The following is a 21,426-nucleotide window of genomic DNA, read 5'->3' as shown; positions in this document are numbered from 1 at the left end:
TTAATCCTGATGCTCTGTATATTCAATTAATTATCATTATTATTCATGGTGGCTCCAAAATCCATACTAACCCCTGCTCTCTCTTCTGTTCTTTTTCCGGTTTTCTGTGGTGGTGACCTGAGCCACCAGCACCTAATCAAAGCACCGTGATGTCCATACATTGATGGATTAAAGGCCAGAAGTCCACGTGACCGTCCTCATCAAGTCCTTCCATGAGAACCCTGAATACCATGAGGACTGATCATTTATGTTAGGTAGAATGCCTAGAAGGGGCTGGGCGGTCTCATGGCCTGGAATCCCTGCAGATTTTATTTTTTTCTCCAGCCGTCTGGAGTTTTTTTTTTGTTTTTTCTGTCCTCCCTGGCCATCGGACCTTACTTTTATTCTATGTTAATTAGTTTTCTCTTATTTTAATTCTTACTTTGTCTTTTTTCTCTTTCTTCATCATGTAAAGCACTTTGAGCTACATTATTTGTATGAAAATGTGCTATATAAATAAATGTTGTTGTTGTTGTTGTTTGTAGAGTAAAACACAAATGTTAAATGTAGAACAGTCTATAGCAGACAGTTCTTTTAGTTTAATTTCCTAGATTCAGAATAATCTCATTAATACCACTAATGTTTTTGTCTGCACTCAAAAAAGTTTACTGGATTTTTTTTTTTTTAGTATTACTTATTACAGTTAGGTCCATAAGTATTTGGACATTTGGATATTTTTTACAGAGTCCCTCCATTTTCAGAGGCTCAAAAGTGATTGGACGTGTTACTGTATTTGGTTGACAACTTTATCCAAGGTGGCTTACATCATATGAGGTACAATTGGTTACATTTCTTTTGTTTTTCCTATTGGATTAGGCAGGTGAAGTGACTTGTTCATGTTCATACAGTATGGCTAGAAGGACTTGATCCCACAAAGTCAGGGTTTAAAGCCTGTCACATACATGCGATTGGGAGGTAGCTAGAGGGCCTGAACAATAGCAGTACCACACCAGATCGGGGGGAACAAGCTGCACTAAGTCTCTCTCAGTCTTCTGCAGACTGTCCACAGAAAATCCCGCTAGGTTCCAGCACCATTGTTGACATCACTTCCAGTACCAACGCCATTGATGGCACCATTTTCGGTTCCAAAGACATCAGTTCCGCGTCTGGTGACGTTAAAGACGTCACTTCTGCTCCCAATGACGTTACTTCCTGTACTGGCCTTTAAAGCCGCCATGTTCTCACTATCAAATCAGTTCTGTTGTGGACTTTGTACCATTCACAACTCATCAAAATTACCCATTTTGCAGCCAGGGATATTATATGGGTGGATGCCCCAAACCTTTGATGCTTCCTGTGTCTTCTTGTGCCAAACCAAAAGCCTTAAACACTACACCACACAGTATGCTTATATCAAGTAGAGAGTAAATGAATGAGTACAAAGAACAGTCTGTATTTAAAACGTTTAAAAATTAATTTAAAATCTTCATTCCTAGCTTGATGGATCTGTAACCTATTTTATTAGAAGTGGTACAAGGTCTGCGGTGGGTTGGCACCCTGCCCAGGATTGGTTCCTGCCTTGTGCCCTGTGTTGGCTGGGATTGGCTCCAGCAGACCCCCGTGACCCTGTATTCAGATTCAGCGGGTTGGAAAATGGATGGATGGATGGTACAAGGTTAGATACCAGTTCTCTGTAGGGTAAGCACACCCTGGATACAAATACATCTACCAGCATGCCTTTGGATTGCATAATAAGACCCACACAAACATGGACAGAAAACAACCAGTTCAATAGCAGTTAAATGAAGCTGGGTAGAAACACCATGAGGCAGCAATACACTCCACTTTGCCACTCTGCTGGACGGAATTTCAAAAAGAGTGAAAAATGACTAAATGAGTGAAATGTTCACAGTGCTGGGAGAGATTTGTACTGTTCAGATTGCAAATTTGAATTAAGTGTTTTTTTTAAGTGGGATTTTGGGTTTTGTTATCCTGGCATGCTATACAAAGACATCAGCACTTTTATTCTAGATTGATCAACTGGCTGGTACATTGATCACACACGGACTGGGTGGGAGTACCTGCCTGAGGTGACAATGATCCTTCCAGATGGACAGTGACACCATCTCTGCCATTCAGGGATCAGGCAACCCCACAGAATTGGTGTGGTGGATTTAATTAGTTGTGCTACAGGGAGAAGACAGTGGAGTCTGCCGTGTCCAAGGACAGTCTGAGTGTTGGAGGAGAGATTATGACGCAAGATTTATGTGTAATCAAGGCAAAGTGTGACAAGGCAAAGACAGTCACGATCTTCGGGTGTGCAAAGGATGTAGTTTTGTGTTCTTGGACCCAACTGTGTAGAAGTTTAGTTTTTTGCTCTAGGCCAAACAATCATCTGCTTTGGTTAAATCATTTTACTTAACAATTTTATTGCCAATCTTCTGTGTGATATTCCTGTACCTCACCTTGGTGATCTTTACAATACTATAAATAACACATTGTTTTTATTTGACTTGAGACAGAAAATGTTCCTGTTGCAGTTGCAGTTTCAAAGTGCCTCAGGGTCTCAAATTAGACTGCAGAACATCACAACACGTTCCTGTAGTATGTCAAGATCTGAATATTTTAATTCCAAATGAGCTTTTATTGAGCAGTAGGTTCATCCCTAATGTTAATTAAAATCCTTGCTTAATGACTGTTCTGGTTTATCTTTTTTAACTTGATCATTGAATAAATTTAGTCAGCAGTACCTTGCATTCATTGTATATCATTTATATGCATACCTCTTTAATGATTTCTTCCAATGATTCTGTGTAAATAGTTTGTTTATAAAATGTGCATTTCTTGTATACAGATTAGGCGTATTGGCAATTCTCAATTGTGCTTGGTGTGTGTGTGTGTGCGTGCCCTGCGGTGGGCTGGCACCCTGCCCGGGGTTTGTTTCCTGCCTTGCGCCCTGTGTTGGCTGGGATTGGCTCTAGCAGACCCCCGTGACCCTGCAGTTAGGATATAGCGGGCTGGATAACGGATGGATAAACATTGATTTGATAGTGAAAGCTGACATTTAAAGTATTACAGCTCACCAATTTTCAAATAATGCTGCCCATAACTAATATTGCATATTTGCAAGTTTTCTTCAGATTCCTTACAGAACAGTACATTAGTTTTGGCACTCAGTGTGATGATTAGTTCTAACTTAAAAGCTAAGATCTTCATATTTCAGCCATTGCACATCACCCCTGGAGCAATTTTGAGGTTAAGGGCCTTGCTCAAGGGCTCAGCTGAGTAGGATCCCTTCTGGCAGTAATGGGATTTGAACCAGCAACCTTCCAAATACTGAAATATATTTAGAATGGACATCCAACTTAAACAGCTAATATGTATAATACCAGTCACGGTGGACTGCTCGATAACGTGCAGTGAATACACTTGACTTGAGCATTCATAGTTTTCAGACTCTTTCTCTGTACGTTTAGCATTCGTTTGCTCTGAGGTTGATGCGCTTGCTGCTTCCTGAGCAGCTCTTCTCTTCTCCACCCTAGCGGCCTGCTTCTTCTCTTCTTCTGTCGGCATCTCTTCATGTTAAAACTGATTAAGTCAGGGTTTGTGTTGCAATTACTTAGTAGGTTTTTCTTAATTTTTCACTTAAACATGGCACTTAAATCTTCAATCTGCCTCAAGAATGATTTAACATATGAAGAGGCAGAGGAAGTGACAGTGAAGGTGGTAGGGATGAGAACGGCGCCCGTACACATGCACCACACAGCCGCCCTACTGGCCACTGCCGAGAGTTGATTCTACAATAAAATAAAAATAAAAAGGGGAATAACCTTGGGGGTCAATCATCACCCCGAAGCGGATAGTAGAGGTCACGTAGTATATGTGTACCAAATTTCAGGTCAACAGGTCAAATGGTTTTGCGAGCTGCAGGTGATTTAAAATCCTTGACAGACAAACGGACAGCCACGGTAGTGTATTATATAAGAAGATGATTATCCTTAGGGCGGCATGGTGGCACAGTGGTGGCACTGCTGCCTCGCAGTTAGGAGGCCCGGGTTCGCTTCCCAGGTCCTCCCTGCGTAGAGATTTCATATTGTCTCCATGTCTGCGTGGGTTTCCTCCCACAGTCCAAAGACATGCAGGTTAGGTGGATTGGCGATCCTAAATTGTCCCGGGTGTGTATGTCCTGCGGTGGGTTGGTGCCCTGCCTGGGATTGGTTCCTGCCTTGCGCCCTGTGTTGGCTGGGATTGGCTCCAGCAGACCCCTGTGTTTGGATTCGACGGGTTGGAAAATGGATGGATGGATGGATGATTATCCTTAATCTGTTTGTTTGTAAAGAAAAAATATGTTCTGTGATTCTTGAGGCAAGGAAGACAGGAGTTTTAAGGTAAGGTAGTATTTCCAATAAGGAAGGTAGACATTTCAAATTTAGGTAGTTGTACTCGCTAATCATGGTCCACTGAGTGGCACATGTATTGACACATACAAGTAACAATTTGTCTGGACTCTCTACACATGACAATAATGGCCCTAATAAATTCTTTTCATCCCTGCTACTGCATCAACATTCATTCAGTTCCCTTTCTCAAACAATGAGCTGCATGTTAGCACGTGCTGAATAAAACTGTGTATAATATTTTCCAGCAGGTAATCTGGTTACCAGTTCTAGGAGGCATGGATTGGATGACAGACAGCGGTGCAACTTCCAATTCCAGGCACAGAATACAGAAGCTGCCTACAAGTTGACAGGGAGACAAAATTGTGTACAAAAGTCAGCTATGAATCTTTAAATCCAATTTTTAAAATTATATTCTTCAATGGCACAGTCACACTTTATAACCTGTATTTGGAGTTACAAACTGAGGTTCTTTTATGCCCACGTCTTAATAAAATAAAATCAAAGAATTATTTAAAAAAAACAAAACTGGTTGGTTGCTTCCTGTCTTGTTGCTGGAATAAGCTCAAGCTTTGTGTGAGCATGAACTGGACAAAACATATATGCAAACTGACAGAATGTATGGACTTTTAAAATATTATGGTCATTTTTAACAGTGTAGTGTAGGGACCGCGAGTCATGATCAAAAATAATAATGAGTAGCTCAGTCCTAAAACCTAGACCCTGGTTATGATACACATTTCTAGTATTATACAATATTTAAACCATCTAAACATTGTATTGTTATTTTTATGAGTTTATTTAATATGTGTGACAAAGAATAGATACTGCCTGTACATGACATTAACTAAGATTGATTCATTAAGAAAGTAGAAGAATGAATGACTGGAAAGAGAAAACACAAACATGCTACTCATTTACAAGGCAGTCACATATGCAGTGCACAGTTCATACTGGTGGCTCCCTCTGCATACAGGGTTAAGGGTCACCGCTGTAGTCATGGCAACCAAACTCTCTAATATAACTTGGTATGCAAGCTCACTGTGTTTACCTCCCACAAACCGCTTACTGTACGTCTTTAAATAAATAGCATCATGTCACGTACACAGTTGGCATTTTTCTTTTGTTTAACGTCAGTCTATGACTGCGCTCTTCTCAACTCTCCACATGAGGATATTGTAATGCACCACCTTAATTAACTCCATGAAGTTTAATCTGGGCAATAACACCTCAGAAAAATCATAATAAGCGGTCCAATGAAATAAAACAGGACTGCACCTAGACTGAGAAGGGTGTGAAGCATGCTACTGCGAGAAAAGAGGAGAAAATGTAGACACGGGGAGTTCAATTGTTAAGTACAGGAGGTAAGAGCTCTGCTGTTTGCTAAATCCTTTAGGAACTGGCCATTACTGAGATGGCTTGGCGGTGATCTCATCAGACCTGCCTCTACTGTAAAGAATCTTGGTGTCATTTTTGATTCTTCCCTTTCTTACTTCGCCCACATAAATCACATTAAGAAACTTTCTTACTTTCACCTCCGTAACATATCCCGTGTTCGCTCCTTCCTCTCCTTTTCTAACGCTGAGAAACTTGTCCATGCTTTTATCACATCCCACATAGATTATTGTAATTCCCTACTGGTAGGTGCCCCTTCTAATCTTATATAACAGCTGCAGTTTATACTCGGCTGCAAGAGTCCTTACTCGAACCAGCAGCAGCGAGCACATAACACCCATCCTGCTCCGCCTTCACTGGCTCCCTGTGTCTTACAGAATCGAATATTAAATTCTACTAATAACCTACAAAGCCTTAAACGACCTTGCACCAAACTACACCAGTGACCTTCTCCATCACTATGTGCCTGCCAGCCCACTAAGGTCCTCTTATTCTGGCAATCTTGTTGTGCCCTACACTAATCTACACTCCATAGGTGACAGGGCCTTCAGCTGTATAGCGCCCAGACTCTGGAATGACCTACCGAAATTAATCAGGTCAGCTGACTCCATGAATTCTTTTAAAAAACAACTCAAAACTCATCTGTTCAGGAAGGCTTTTAGCTCTACTTGACTTTATTACCCTTCTCTCAGTTTACCTCTCTGTCAAGATGCTCATGTAACCTGTATGTGTGTGTGCTAAACCATCAATTATGTTGTCTGTTAGGCTTTCTCTGAATTTACTGTCTTAATCTTCTTTATTTATTTATTTGGTTTGTACAAAGCTATATACTGTATACCCTGCCATTCTTTCTTATATTCTGTAAGTGCCTTGAGCATAGGAAACAAAAATTCACTCACTCCCTTTTGGGTATATTTCACTTTGCGGATGGCCTCAAGAGCCAATTGTCGGTGCTGTTAATAGAGAAAAGTACTCTTATACAAATGTTAAATATATTTATTATTATATTGTTATTACTAATATTAGCTGAATTATCTGACTGCCTTGGTCAGTAAGTGGAAAGGTAAAAATGAAGTAATTACAAATGATACATTACCAAACTTTATCATCCTCAAACTTGTTGTATTTAGTATTTTACTTGGTGGAGGAGTGATAAGCAGAATTACCAGGATATTCATGACTCCTTCTGAAACAAAACAAAACAAAAAAACCTTCTTGTGGAGCTTTGTCAGTAAGTAAAGGTATGGATAGCGCCAATGTAACGTTCCTAAAAGAATATGTTCTTAAATGTGTTCTGCTGCAAGATGTTTCTATCCTTGCTGGGTGTCAGTTTCACATTTCTATGGAAAACGCTGCATAGCTAGACACTGTCATAAATAAGTAGTCACACAAATGCCTTTCAGGCAAATCATTTCTGCAAGTATCCTTTATGAAAGGTACATTAATTGGAAGCTACTCTTTGTTTAACTAAGATTTCCAGATTTAGGAAAAATTCCAACAGTTGAACTGCCAAGAGCACTCGCTTCTTATATTGAAATATCAAATTATAGTAATAACATGTAAAAACCCAGCCACAGGGGATGCACAAACCAGTGTGTTTCTTTGTGCCGGTCCCAAGCCCGGATAAATGAGGAGGGTTACGTCAGGAAGGGCATCCGGTGTAAAATTTTGCACAGTCAATATGCGGACAACATAGATGATCCACTGTGGCAGCCCCTAACAGGAGCAGCCGAAAGAAGAAGAAGAAGCAATAACATGTAAAGATCTCTACAACTGAATTTAAAAATACATTTTTAAGGCACTTCCTTGAACAAAAGAGCTAACCTTTATCTAGTTTGTGGCTAAAATACAACAAAAAGCTTCAAAACTTTATTGTTTCATGATCTACAATAATATAAATAATAGCTATGTTCCCAGACAATCTAAACATTGCAGTAAATTTTACTTTACATTTGACTAAACAAATTATGTTCAGTAGTGTGGCTGTGGGTGGCACGGTGGCACAGTGGTAGCGCTGCTGCCTCACAGTTAGGAGACCTGGGTTCGCTTCCCGGGTCCTCTCTGCGTGGAGTTTGCATGTTCTCCCCGTGTCTGCTTGGGTTTCCTCCCACAGTCCAAAGACATACAGGTTAGGTGCATTGACGTTTCTAAATTGTCCCTTGTGTGTGCTTGGTGTGTGTGCTCTGCGGCACCCTGCCCAGGGTTTGTTTCCTGCCTTGTGCCCTGTGTTGGCTAGGATTTGCTCCCTGTGACCTTGTACAGTAGTTAGAATATAATGGGTGGATGGATAGTGTGACCATTTGTATAAACCCAAAGGGGACCCTATTTGTATATGATTTAAAGACATATCTGCAGAAATGCACATAAAAGTAATGACATAAACCAATCAGCCACAACATTAACATAACTAAAATGAATAACGTGGATTATCTTGTTTTATCTGCTCCTGTCACAGGGTGGGATATATTTAGCAGCAAGTGGGCACTCAGTTCTTCAAGGAAGCAGGAAATATAGGAAAGTTTAACAATGTGAGTGACTTTTGACATCAGCCAAAGTATGCCAGCTAGACGATTGGGTCAACGCATCTCCAAAGAGGCAGGTCTTGTTGGATGTTCCTGGCATACATTCGTTACTAACTACCGAACGTTGTCCAAGGCAGGACAACTGAGCACCCAAGTCTTATTGATACATGTCATTCAATCTGGTCTGATCCCACAGAAGAGTTACTTAAGTACAAATTGCTGAAAAATTGAATGTTGGCCATGGCAGAAAGGAATCAGAACACACAGTGCATCACAGCTTGCTGCGTGGCCGCAGACCAGGCAGAGTGCCCATTCCAAAATTGCCTACAATGGGCACATAAGTGTCAGAAGTGGACCATGGAGTAATGGAAGAAGGTGGCCTGGTCTGATGAATCACGTTTTATTTTAGACCATGTAGACAGCGGCATCCATGTGTGTTGTTTACCTGGGGAAGAGATGGCAGCAGGGTGTGCTATGGGAAGAAAGCAAACTGGCAGATGCAGTGTGATACTCTGGCTAATGTCCTTTTGGGAAACCCCTTAGATCCTGGCATTCATATGGATTCTATTTTAACACATACCATCTACTTAAAGACTGAAAATTTTTAAATATTCTCAAAAGGAGAAATCTCAATGACGAAAGGAACACTGATTACCTGTTAGGGACCTTCCTTTAAAACAGACTAAAATGGGACTATTTAAATAAACTTCAGTGGCAATGCATCTTGCCAATATTTTAGAACTTTATACTATTCACATGCTGAAAATAAGGAAAACCTCATGTGCACATCAGACATTTTCATAATACAACTTCAAAGGCTGACAGTTTAATCAATAAACCATAACTTGCCAGTCTTTGTCCATTTAGGGTCCCCATATTGTTGAAACATCCTTGTTGATTTTTGACACTTAACCTTTGTTTGGAAAAAACAAAAATGTACTTTTTCTTTCATCTTATAATTTCCTCTCCGAAATCTTTCCCTGAAACTAACCTTGAGAAATACAGAAGTACTTGTTTAGTGCCAAGGGGAGTCTTGGACATTTGTCCCCATCAGCAGCATAAAGATTTTAAATCAGCAGCATATACACCAAACAGCCATGATGGTTCACAGTTCACACCCCTGATTCCGACTGCACCCAGGATTAAAGATATTAATCTTGCACAATCTAAGCATTATTGTTTTAGTAGCCTTGTAAACACTTGGTCATGGCACTACAGTAAATAACAGGTTAGCAGGGATCTTTTTTTTGTTGTTGTGTTAGCCTGTCCTGTCACACTGCATCACTGTCACAGAAGGCTCACGGCCTAATCTCCATCATGCTTTTCTTCATGTGGCTAAGGCAGAGTGGAGGGGGATATTTTTTTCTAAGAAGCAGTGTGCCTAAAGCCTGCATGCCTTGTTTGATTTGAATACTACCGTATTTACGCGTGTACCGTGCACACATTTTTTCCTGAAAATTACCATTAGAAAATCAGGTGAGCGTCATACATATGGAAATGTAATGTTTACTTCTGCTTGGGCTTGTTCGCTCACTTGCTCGCTCGCGCTCTCTCTCGCACTCACAACGCTTCCTATACAATCACAACGCATGTCGTGCTCAGGGCAAAACATTTTTTCGCGATTTTCTTTGTAAAAATTAGGATACGCATCTTACATGAGGGCGTGTGGTACACGAGTAAATACAGTATTCATACTGCAGGTGAATGTCATAAATTGTGTATAGATATCTCTCTATTATAAAAAGAAATCATGGAAGGTTGAAAGGAGACAAGGCGTGATTTTCTCAGAGAGACACTTTCATGTCCCATGAAATGAGTGTTTGTGCCAATAGATTTAACCACACTCATGCCCGGAAGTAACAGACAAAGAGTAGACAACAAAACAGAAAGTCGTAAAGTATTCAAAAATGTTGGCACGATACACATGCAGAGCAGGTTACAGATAATAGAAGTACGAATATTTGAAAGTCTCTAAAAAAGGATTGTAAAGGTCGCATTAGTGCAAACAAACGGAAAATATTACTCGGTGAAATAACGGAACAGCGAAAAGAGATTTGAATATACAGGTAGTCCCCAGGTTACGGACATCTGACCTACGACTTACGAACGGGACCGCAGCTGCGACACATGCACCTCAGTAACTGCCACTCCATCATCTTCGGGCCTGGGGAAGTTGCAAGCGGTGGCTGGACGGAGGCTGGAGGGGGGCGATTTTGCTGCTCGCGCTGTGAAGTGTCCATCAGGCGGTTCCCAGCAGAAGCGGAGACCCGTGGTCCATAGTCACTGGGGCCAAGCTACCGCTCATGTGCAGGACAGAGGCTTGATGGGGCGATTCGCTGCCCACCCACTATGCTGCCGCAGCTACTGCTCCTGACTGGACCCATGCTCGATGGGTCCCTGCTCACCACACACGGCTGCCCCATTTGTTCTTGGTGGGTGGCTGGTAATGCTGCAAGCGGTGACCCGGTTGTGGCTGAATGGATGCCATTGAGGGTGAACGTGGAGGCGGGGGGTAGCATTGTAGGGTGGCTGCCTGTTGAATGGGGGTGATTCACTACCTGCCTTTGGCCGCATCGTGTTCATTCTCGGTGGACGGACGCTGCAGGCAGCATACTGTAATGGAGGTGACTGTGTGGTGAACCGCCCCTCGCCGCTCCCATTCACTCTCAATAGCAAGCCTGGTTGTACTGTTACGTACATAACAGGAAGTTGTCTCTTGTCAGTACATCAGACGTGTTGATGACGGGTGCCTTCCTGCTTTGATAATGTGTACAGTGCTGTGCAGAAGAGCTCATATTAACCTTTTGTCTTCACACCTCAAGAATGTCTCTGAAACACAAATCCGATGCAAGTGCTGGTGATACAGTAAAGAAGAGAAAAACCATCACCATTGAAAATAAAGTAGAAATAATAAAAAGGTCAGAGAGAGGTGAAACTCCATCATTCATTGGCAGAGCACTTGGTTACAGTTGGTCAAAAATAGCATTTATTAAATTTATGTACCTGTTCCGACTTCCATACAAATTCAACTTAAGTACAAACCTACAGTCCCTATCTCGTACATAACCAGGGGACTGCCTGTATTGTTCGGATTTAAACTTTAAGTTGGAGACTTGTAGACTGTATAATTTGTGTTGCCATCAGGGAAAAAAAAAAATAGTGTTTCTTCCCAATGAAGAGGAGTATCCACGAGAATTAAAAGATTTGCTGTTTGGTGAAAGCGAAATCCCGCGAGAGAAATCATTTCTCATTTGTGTGAATGCTATTGTCAGACACATTTCTTGTAGAGAGAAAGAAACGATATTCACTCACAGGCAGTTATACATTGTATTGTCACGATGTAATTCCAAACATGGAATCAAAATTCAATGTGATATTGATGAACAGATAAAAGCGAAATGAGATTGAATATATGGACATAGGTGATATGACAGAAGTGTGCTGTGCAAGATGCAAAGAGGGTGGGGTTGGCAAGTGAAGTGAGCAGAGGGCAAAGCCCCCTAGTAACTGCAGAAGAAAAACTCTAGTGAAATTTCCTAGTTTTGTTTAATTAAACATACTGAGTTTGATTGGTTCCACCTCATGCTCACGATTGTAACCAAATATTTGCTTATTCTTTCAAACATATAAATCTGAATTTGTGCTTGTCTGATATGCAGACCCACATTATTCAACATATCTCGGCCAACTTTTGTGCAGATCCCCATATACTATATTTTGTTACAAAATGATTCCCCTTGGGAAAATTTAATTAGTGACTGCACCTGCACTTTATTAAGGTAATGTCACATTATGTGACTTTTCCATCAGTTTCAGTCATAACCTTCATTTACATAATCTTAGCAAATCGTAGGCAGTTGGCGGCGAACTCCCATGAAGCTGGCCACCTAATGTGACAAACCCAGCAACAACTCACTCCAACTAGTCTGCGACTCGCTGCGATAAATTCGAAGAGGTTTGATTTGGCCTTCTGTCTGAGGGGCAGGATGTGTGTGCAGGAGAGCGGACAACCAATGAATGCACATTAGGAAGTGCAATGCACAGCAGGCAACAATGAGAAAAAAGGAATGTGAGTGGTTTGGACCTCACAAACAGAAGAGAAGGCAATCTGTCGGATGGGTTGTGTTTTACATACCATGACAAAATGTAACAAAGGGAAAAATGGGAAGAAATTGCGGCTGAACTCGCCATACCTGTTAACCCCTCCGTACAGCGCCAGATCCATCAAGTAGCATGCTATTGGCTGTTGTGAAATGTAACATGCCCAGCAAAATTGACATGGTCTGGCATCAAAATCAGCACCTTAAAGTCAACAAGCCCGACATACCCAACAACTAGGTGCATGGTTGGGAGCAGGCTCTCACAATTACCACATTACCGCACCCACCACACAAAGAACCACCTGGATTAGGATCTGACTGCAGCCATGCAACAAGTGACTGGGATATACGGGGTTCTGTGGCTCAGAAGGAAAGGCCAGTGTTTAAATAATCCATTTCACCGTGTCAGTCTCCGTGGGTACAATCGTGCAGCTGCGGGGAGTTGATGAGGTAAATGCGGTGAGCCGCACCTGCATGTGAGGGTGTGATCGTTCTCAATTGCTTAATCGGCTTCCTGCAGTGCTTGGTTGAGGTGCTGCGCCAATGGAGTCATATAAGAATGGGCCAGTACAGAAAAATGGGGAGGAGAGAGATGTAAAAGAAACGAAAGAAAGAAAGGCTTGGAGAGTGAGAGTGCGGCATTGGGGGCAGTGAAAGTGAGCGGACAAGCCAGCTAGCTAAGAGATAAGAGAGGTCAGCATGGTCAGGGGTCCCTTGTGGAGTGAAGGATCGGCACTCGAAGGACGGATCGCATCCACTGATGATGTGGACGAGTGGGTTTGATCGTGAAGGAGTTCGCCCTAGGTATCAGAGGGATGAATGTAAGAAGGAAGACGGGAGGATAACCGACCCTGAGTGGTCTGGCAGACGCCGCCAGGGGCAGCCAAGATGGGGGTCAGTAGTGTGAGGACCATGGTGGCTGAAGTCTCCCCAACTGAGCAAGCCTTGGGTGAGCTGGAGAGACTGGGAAGGAGCTGTGCTTGACTGGTATGACCCCAATGTCTGCTGCAGGATTTTAGTCACGTTTTAGCTTTGTTCTTACTGTTTGGGATTTTATCTTTTTATGGATTATTTATTTATGGGCACTAGAGCACTGCATTTTATTTTGAACACTTTTTGGTTTTGACTGTTTTTAATAAAAGCACCCTTGCTTCATTTGGTGTCCTCACTGTCCATCTCATCTGGTTACATTACCAGCAGTGCCAGTTTCAAGAGGCTCCCAAACGAGAGATGAGAGTGTGAAGCGGAACCCACATCGTCACAGTGAAACCTCAGCACCACAATGGAACAGTGTGAGGTTTTTTACAGTGGCTGGGGTGCCAATCCTGCTACCAACCACCGTGTTTTCCCTTGCAAGTTGCAAGGCTGGATCCAAGTTAACGTCATACTAAGGGCGAACCCATTGCAAGTTAAGGGCCTTGCTCAAGGGCCCAATCGAATAGAATCACTTCTGATGCTTACGGGATTCGAACTGGCAACCTACCGACTGAAAGCGCAGATCCATAGCCTCAGAGCCACCACTAGAACAACTAGAAGTCGTATAATGTGATATCGGCTTAAGGGAAGAGCCCCTAGGAGTAGTGATGAGTGAAACAATTCATGCCATTGACTCTAGAAGAAACATGTTTAGTACATGTCTGAATTTATTCTGCATATTTCTGCTTGTCATGAAGTATATAAGAAAAAATCTCAAATTGAGGGAAAAAAATATCACCGGACTCATTTCCTGTCATGTGTAGACATTTTTTTTGAGCAGGTACTACGATCCCCACTTTGTCAATTATGGTGGCAATACTGGTGATTACAATTGAAGACAGAAGAGAAACCTGACATGCTTGGAGAACACATATCTTTACCTTCTTCTGCAGGAATCGATGAACAGGAAGGGACAATTGCTAGGTAATGATGGAGGGGGGAATGACAGGGGTTTACCGTGTAATGCGATTTTCCTGTGAAGAAAACACAGTAATGTGCACGATGGTGTGTTTTAGTGTGCCTTTGTGTGAAAAATAAGCAGCAGGTCACATTTTTAGAAAACACACTGCAATCCTCTGCAGTCACGTGAAAGAGAGGCAAAAACAGAACTGATTTTACTGGTTGCTACAGATTATATGCATTTTGTAGCTATAGGAAAGATCAAGGGTAAACACAGAAGTGAGAATAATGCTTTAGAGTGAAATATTTCTTGTTTTGCATTCCAAAAGTACTTTTAGTGAGTTTTGTGTTTTCCAATGATAAAATTCACCTGCAAAAAAAAAAAAAAATTTTAGTGCAAATTTTGCAAAACAAAATGCAACATGTTTTGTGTTTCAGTAACACTTTTGGAACTTGCCTAAGGTATGTAAAGTTGCTGCCCATGGTGTGTTTAGTCGGTGAAATTTTGATATGGGGTCAAAAATATTGCAGTTTTTAATGTCTGGAAAACATCCAAGATTAAATCACTTAGAGATCTGTACATAGACAATGTCTTTGCATCCTACGAACAATTACACTCCAAATGTAACTTTCCAGCAGCACATTTCTTTCACTACCTTCAAATTAGAAACTTTGTTAAACAGAACCTGCCCAATTTTCCTCACCTCCCACCTTTATGCCAGAAAAAATATTGATCAGTCTTGAGGACTCACACAGCATCTCCATAATATATACAACCATTTTACAGTGTCTCCCTTTCAAAGAACCAAGAGAACAGTTTGAAAAGGATCTCTCACTCAACATCTCAGAAAAGGAGTGGAAGGTAGCAATGCACAGAATTCACTCGAGCTCCATATGCTCAAAGCAGACAATTATTAAACTTAAGAATTATATATCAAGCACATCTGTCTCGTTTAAAACCGTCCAAAATGTTTCCAGAGCAAGATCCAAACTGTGAACGTTGCAATCGAGTTCCAGCTTCACTGGGCCACATGTTTCTGGCGTGCACCAAGTTAACATCATTCTGGACCAAAATCTTTAAATGCCTTTCAGACTGCCTTGGTGTCACAATCCCTCCTAACCCATTAACAGCTGTGTTTGGGGTTCTTCCAGATGTGCTTAAAGTGGAGAAGGAGAAACAAACTGTGATTGCCTTTACTACACTTTTGGCACATAGACTTATCTTGCTCAACTGGAAGAATCCTAACTCGCCTATTCTAAGTCAGTTAGTAACTGATGTTATATACTATTTGAAATTGGAAAAAATAAAATTCTCACTAAGAGGATCTGTACAAACCTTTATCAAAACCTGACAGGGCCTAATCAATAACATTTTAGAATAAGCATTATAATTGAGGAAGTGGATTCTCTCCACTCTTTTTTTGTTCTATCTATCTATCTTTATTTATTTATTTATTTACATATTTTTACTTTTATTAAAATGCTACTCTGCTGACCTAGTTCTCTTTCTAATTGGTGGGGGTCAATTTGTTTCAAACCAGTTTTGTTAAACTTGACTTGCATGTATGGAATGTTTTTTGATTTTAATAAAAAAATAAAATAAAAAAAACATAAATATATTCCCCCGTAGAATTTACTTAATGAAAACACCTTCACTTTATTCCATCCTGGGTAGCACTGGGTATCCTGCTAGTTAAAAATACATTTATGAACATTTACATTTGTAGTTTCATCACTTCTTGATCCGACAGGTCATGGCTGTTGTCTTGGTAAGGCACATGGGGATCAGAGCATAAAGAAAATGAATAAAGAACAACACTCACCCAAAATAGGTACCATCGCGGTCAATGAAGAAACGGCCATCAACATCTTGTGGGACGTGGTGCCGCCCACTAAACATGGCAGCCAGCATGGTATCATCGTATCGCCGCAATGTAGATAGACAAGTGGTGAAGAACATTCCGCCCACATTCAGAGGAACCACCTCAGGAAACTGGCAAGGGAAGGGGAGAGGGTGTGAGAGGAAGTAAAAACGGATCAAAAGAAAGCATTTGTAAGAGGCTAAAACAAATTGGAACAAACAGTACAAATACGCTAACTGGTGGCAGAAATCACAGTCATAGGTTAGAGCAGGCCTGATGCCACAGCTGCTCGAACCCGTGTCACCACAAGTAGATTTTGCTGGTCTTGTGTGTACAACACGTCCCTCTTGTAATCTCTGCGATACTCTAGTCTGGTTGTTACAGTGAATTTAATCTTTCTGGTATTTATGTGTGGAGTGTACAGTGGGTACGGAAAGTATTCAGACCCCCTTCAATCTTTCACTCTTTGTTATATTGCAGCCATTTGCTAAAATCATTTAAATTAATATTTTTCCTCATTAATGTACACACAGCACCCCATATTGACAGACAAAAAAAAATAATTTTTGAAATTGTTGCAGATTTATTAAAAAAGAAAAACTGAAATATCACATGGTCCTAAGTATTCAGACCCTTTGCTCAGTATTTAGTAGAAGCACCCTTTTGAGCTAATACAGCCATGAGTCTTCTTGGGAAAGATACAACAAGTTTTTCACACCTGGATTTGGGGATCCTCTGCCATTCCTCCTTGCAGATCCTCTCCAGTTCTGTCAGGTTGGATGGTAAATGTTGGTGGACAGCCATTTTTAGGTCTCTCCAGAGATGCTCAATTGGGTTTAAGTCAGGGCTCTGGCTGGGCCATTCAAGAACAGTCACAGAGTTGTTGTGAAGCCACTCCTTTGTCATTTTAGCTGTGTGCTTAGGGTCATTGTCTTGTTGGAAGGTAAACCTTTGGCCCAGTTTGCGGTCCTTAGCACTCTGGAGAAGGTTTTTGTCCAGGATATCCCTGTGCTTGGCCGCATTCATCTTTAACACGATTGCAACCAGTCGTCCTGTCCCTGCAGCTGAAAAAACACCCCCATAGCATGATGCTGCCACCGCCATGCTTCACTGTGGGGACTGTATTGGACAAGTGATGAGCAGTGCCTGGTTGTCTCCACACACTGAGGAGAGGCAAGACACATGACAGCCCGCACGGAGTCTGTTAAAAGACACCTGAAGGACTCTAAGATGGTGAGAAATAAGATTCTCTGGTCTGATGAGACCAGGATAGAACTTTTTGGCCTTAATTCTAAGCGGTATGTGTATATATTCAGTTAAAAAGAAAGATACAACCTTAGTGTGAACGAGACATACAAGAGAGGAAGGAAAAAAATCTGAAGGCGATTCCTTTTCATTTACTTAACCACCCCACCAAAGTCAATTTTGTCGACACTACTGTCATGTTTTTGGGTGTGACTTGGGCCTTTTTGTTGTTGTTGTTGAGTGTGGAAAATGACAACCTTAAAATTCTATAAGAAGAAAGGAAAAACCCATCTATTCATTCACTTCCTGAATTATTTGTTTTCCATGACACAGTCAAGGAAGCTGGGAACAGTAACAAATATAGCCACATCATTCAAATTTTATTAGAAAGTGTGCGTGTGGGGGCAGATAAAATTTTAAGTTATACTTTATTGAAAAAGGACTTGTTAGACACAAGTAAAAATAAGAAATGGACGTTGGGCGGTATAGCATTCTGTGCACAATACTAAGTTTTGCATTATCTGTGCAACTCATATTTGGAATACTGTGTGCAATTTAATCCCCATATTTTAGTATTTTTATATTAGTAGGGTATAACAACAATATGGTAAGTCAGGAAATGAGCTATTTGGACTGAAAAGTATGAGTTATAAGGAATGATTAAATGAGTCAAACCTTCAGTGTGAGTTATGAAGAGCGATTAAAAGATTCAAACCATTTCTGTGTAAGGAAAGAGTAACTTTCACTCAACTGTGAAAAGCAGGGGAGCCAGGTGGCCCTTTGTTTCGTGTTGCTCATGCAGAGCTGCCTACATGTGTAGTCTGTACATGCTGTAAGCAGGTTATTTTACTCAGTGTCTCTAAATTAGCCTGGTAGGTGGAGGTATCTTGTGGTGGACTGGCACCTTTAATCCTGCTTGTCAGGTCTACTGCTAGAGGAATACTCAGAAAATTAATATAAATTATGCATACCAGTCAAAAAATGAGTCACTGTCTGTAAGAGGTGATAAATACTTCAGACACCAAATGATCACACCCAGTAACTTCTGTTGTTTTCAAATGTGCTCTATAAATACACCAAATTGACAGTGTGAATACCGTTCTACAGAGAGCTGTGTCATGTGCTATGGTTTTTCGTAGAGCAGGGGTGAGATATGTGTGTTTTGTTCACTCCATGAAAAATATGCCGCACAATACACATTAATGATTGGCAAAAAGGGGTAATTGCATTTGGCCATGCCAAAGGGCATAGTCTACAGGAAGTTACGGACTTGGCAGGTGTGTCAAAGCACAGAATTGAGGTCAAAAGATCGTACTCACAGATATAGACCATCACTGCGAGGCATGTAGTGTGACAGCGAACAATTCCTATAGGTGTCCCTTTGATTACTGGCAAACCCTCTGCTTGCATAAAAGCAGACTGTAATAAGTGTCACTGATCTGCTGAGGACAGGCACTCATACTCGGCCAGTTTTACATAACATATACACACAGGTCGAGGCCCGGCCAGGTCTGTGAGACAGCAGGTCTAATCACTGCGGCACCATGCTGCCATAAATAGCACAGAAATACTTGACTTACTTTCCGAGGTCTTGTCCCGTTAACAGGCTACATCCTGTACCCTACAACGTGTCATGGTGAGGCTGCTTGAGTGCTGTACCACATTAGAAAATACCCACTTCTCTTTTCCTTTGTCATGCCGTCCGTTTAGTACATACGTACCGAAAAGGTAAGTACCGAAAAATTTTCAATGCAAAAAATGCACTTCAAGAATAATGAACTGATATAACATTTTACAAGTCAACATACATTACATTATCAGTCCTGCTTAATGTAATTCAAGTTCACCAGCATCACCGCTATTCCGAAGTTCCTGACCCTTAACAGCTTTTGGTCCAATGTCCCTTCCTGTCATTTTTTTTTTCTCCCAGACCAATCCGCGACCCAGCACTTATGCTGTTTTGCCTCGTGATCACCTAATTGGTTAAACGTTGTTGACATGGCAACCTGCACTTGAAGTCGGGATGTAAACAAGCTCTAGATTAACGGTTTTGTTGTATCCTGGGGCGTGACACGCTATTTAAAGTTCTATAGTGCAGGACTAGCTTTCCACAGTAAAAGCGGTAGAAGGAGACGTTCACATAATCGAAACACCCGTGGATGCAGTACCTCTGCAACTGACACTGGCCCGATTCTAAGAAGCCCGGTTTCATCTAATAAAGTCGTCAGTCCATCACACTTGTGCTGCGCTAACCAATCGGCACGCGTACACGGATTTTCAGGCGCGCGCGGCACCAATGAACTTTCAGCAAAACGAGACGGTAGCCGCAAACTAGTAGAGGGTACCGAAAAGAACTGGCACGACCCCCACACCCAAGTACTAAAGCAAACCTCACCTCCTGCAGCGTGGCCCCTGCCAGCGTCGCCTTTTCCAGACCGACACGGGGGACTGCAGCCGTGGTTTTCCTGAAGTCCTCTTCAGCGGAGTCTGAGCTCGACATTGCATCATCCAGGTTGGCAGACGCTCCGTGACCCGAGATCACCACCATACCTTTGGGCTGCTACTGGGCAACCTGCTGAAGCTTTGCAATGGAGCTGCAACTCGAGCGGTGATGCCAAGGCTGGAAAAGGGCTGCGCTGCATGCGACTCCGGGCTGCGCTGCCCCGCCTCGGCCCGTCTTGCGATCTCCGCTTCACAAGGATGGAGAATACCAACTCAGGGATCTCCCAGACAAGACGTGCGACTGACCAAGCACCCCAAGGGTGGGATTTGGCCTAAAATCAATTGGCAGCGCATCGTCCGCTGCAGCTTACAGTCATCCCCAGCGAGCAAGGTAGAGCTGCCGCTCACAGACCGCATCGAGCAGGACTCCCAGTCACCACCCCGAGGAAGGCAATCTCTAATACTGGCCTCGGAGGTTTAAGCACCAGAAATTGTGAATTGAAACGCAAACGCGTCGGCGTTAGGTGTAAACACAGTCTTAATACCCCAGGGTTCAAAATAAAACAGGAGCTCAATAGAATCGACTCGCACAATATGCAGAAACTAGTGAGTGTGTAAAATAAGTGGACACCGAAAACAGAATTTAAGAATAAGCAAATACTAAAAATAGTCTAAATAATAATTAGATACACATATAATTAGTACTTAAGATAACCAGAAACAATTAAAAACCCCTAACCACCTTAAATGGATAAATCAAAGCAAAAAAACATTGGATGTATATTGACAGATGGTTGAGCCTGGAAACAACATCTAAACAAAGAGACTAAATTCATTTCGTGATTGCACCTGGGTGCCATGGGCACTGCTGTCTCTGCAAAGTCTTTATGCTCTTGCCAGGCTTGTATGGGGTTTTCCCCACTTGCCACAAACACATTTTTGACTATTTGGCGACTCCAAACTGGCGCTGTATCAGTGAGTGTGCCGGGCACCTCATTGTGAGGAGATCCATTGTGCCAGGTGCTGCCAGCACAGCCTTGGGTCCCCTCCGATTAGCCTGTTTACTTGTGGATCAATATGTGGACGTTTTAACCCCATCCAAAGCAGTATATAGCATGACTGTAATACAGAAGGGTGGCACAGTAGCGCAGTGTTTAGCACTACCACCTCACAGCTCAGATGACCTTGGTTCAAACTTGTGGCCTGTTTGTATGGAGACGGCATAGAACAATGGGTTCCCCCAGGCAGTCTCACAAGGTGTAAATGATTGTACCTTTTTATGGACTGGCACCTTGTGCTGACTTGGCATTTGGCTTGCAGCTGACACCACCAGGGCCCTCAGATAAAGACGGTGACTTCAGACAGGAGATATATGGATGTTCTGCAGTAAGTCGACTTGGTCAGGGACACAGCGAGTAACAGGACTGAAATGGCCACATTTGAGTCCAGTGCCTTGGCCACTGTATCATTTGGTCTACCTAAAAACCGCAGTGAATAAGCATTTAAAAAACGAATGATGAAAGACATTTCTATATACTCAAACCAGTGCGGGTATCTTAAATAAACAGATAACAAAAACACCAACTATTATTTAATATAGCGTCATTCA

The 21,426-nt window shown here is 42.0% G+C and overlaps 1 protein-coding gene across 1 annotated transcript in view; it reads right to left on the bottom strand.

Moving 5' to 3' along the window:
- kctd7 (potassium channel tetramerization domain containing 7) overlaps nt 1-20,314 on the bottom strand; it is a 29,796-nt gene extending 9,482 nt beyond the window's left edge. The window contains exons 1-2 of the mRNA XM_039756555.1: nt 19,771-20,314; nt 16,092-16,261 (exon numbers count right to left, since the gene is read on the bottom strand). Coding sequence (XP_039612489.1) covers nt 16,092-16,261; nt 19,771-19,923 — 323 coding nt within the window. The 5' untranslated portion in view covers nt 19,924-20,314. The remainder of the gene's footprint in view (nt 1-16,091; nt 16,262-19,770) is intronic.
- Between the last annotated feature and the right edge of the window lie 1,112 nt (nt 20,315-21,426).

This window comes from Polypterus senegalus, chromosome 6, assembly GCF_016835505.1.
Source record: "Polypterus senegalus isolate Bchr_013 chromosome 6, ASM1683550v1, whole genome shotgun sequence".
Lineage (NCBI taxonomy): Eukaryota > Metazoa > Chordata > Cladistia > Polypteriformes > Polypteridae > Polypterus > Polypterus senegalus.
Note: the sequence above shows the minus strand (reverse complement) of the source record. Positions and strands in the feature narration are given on the sequence as shown.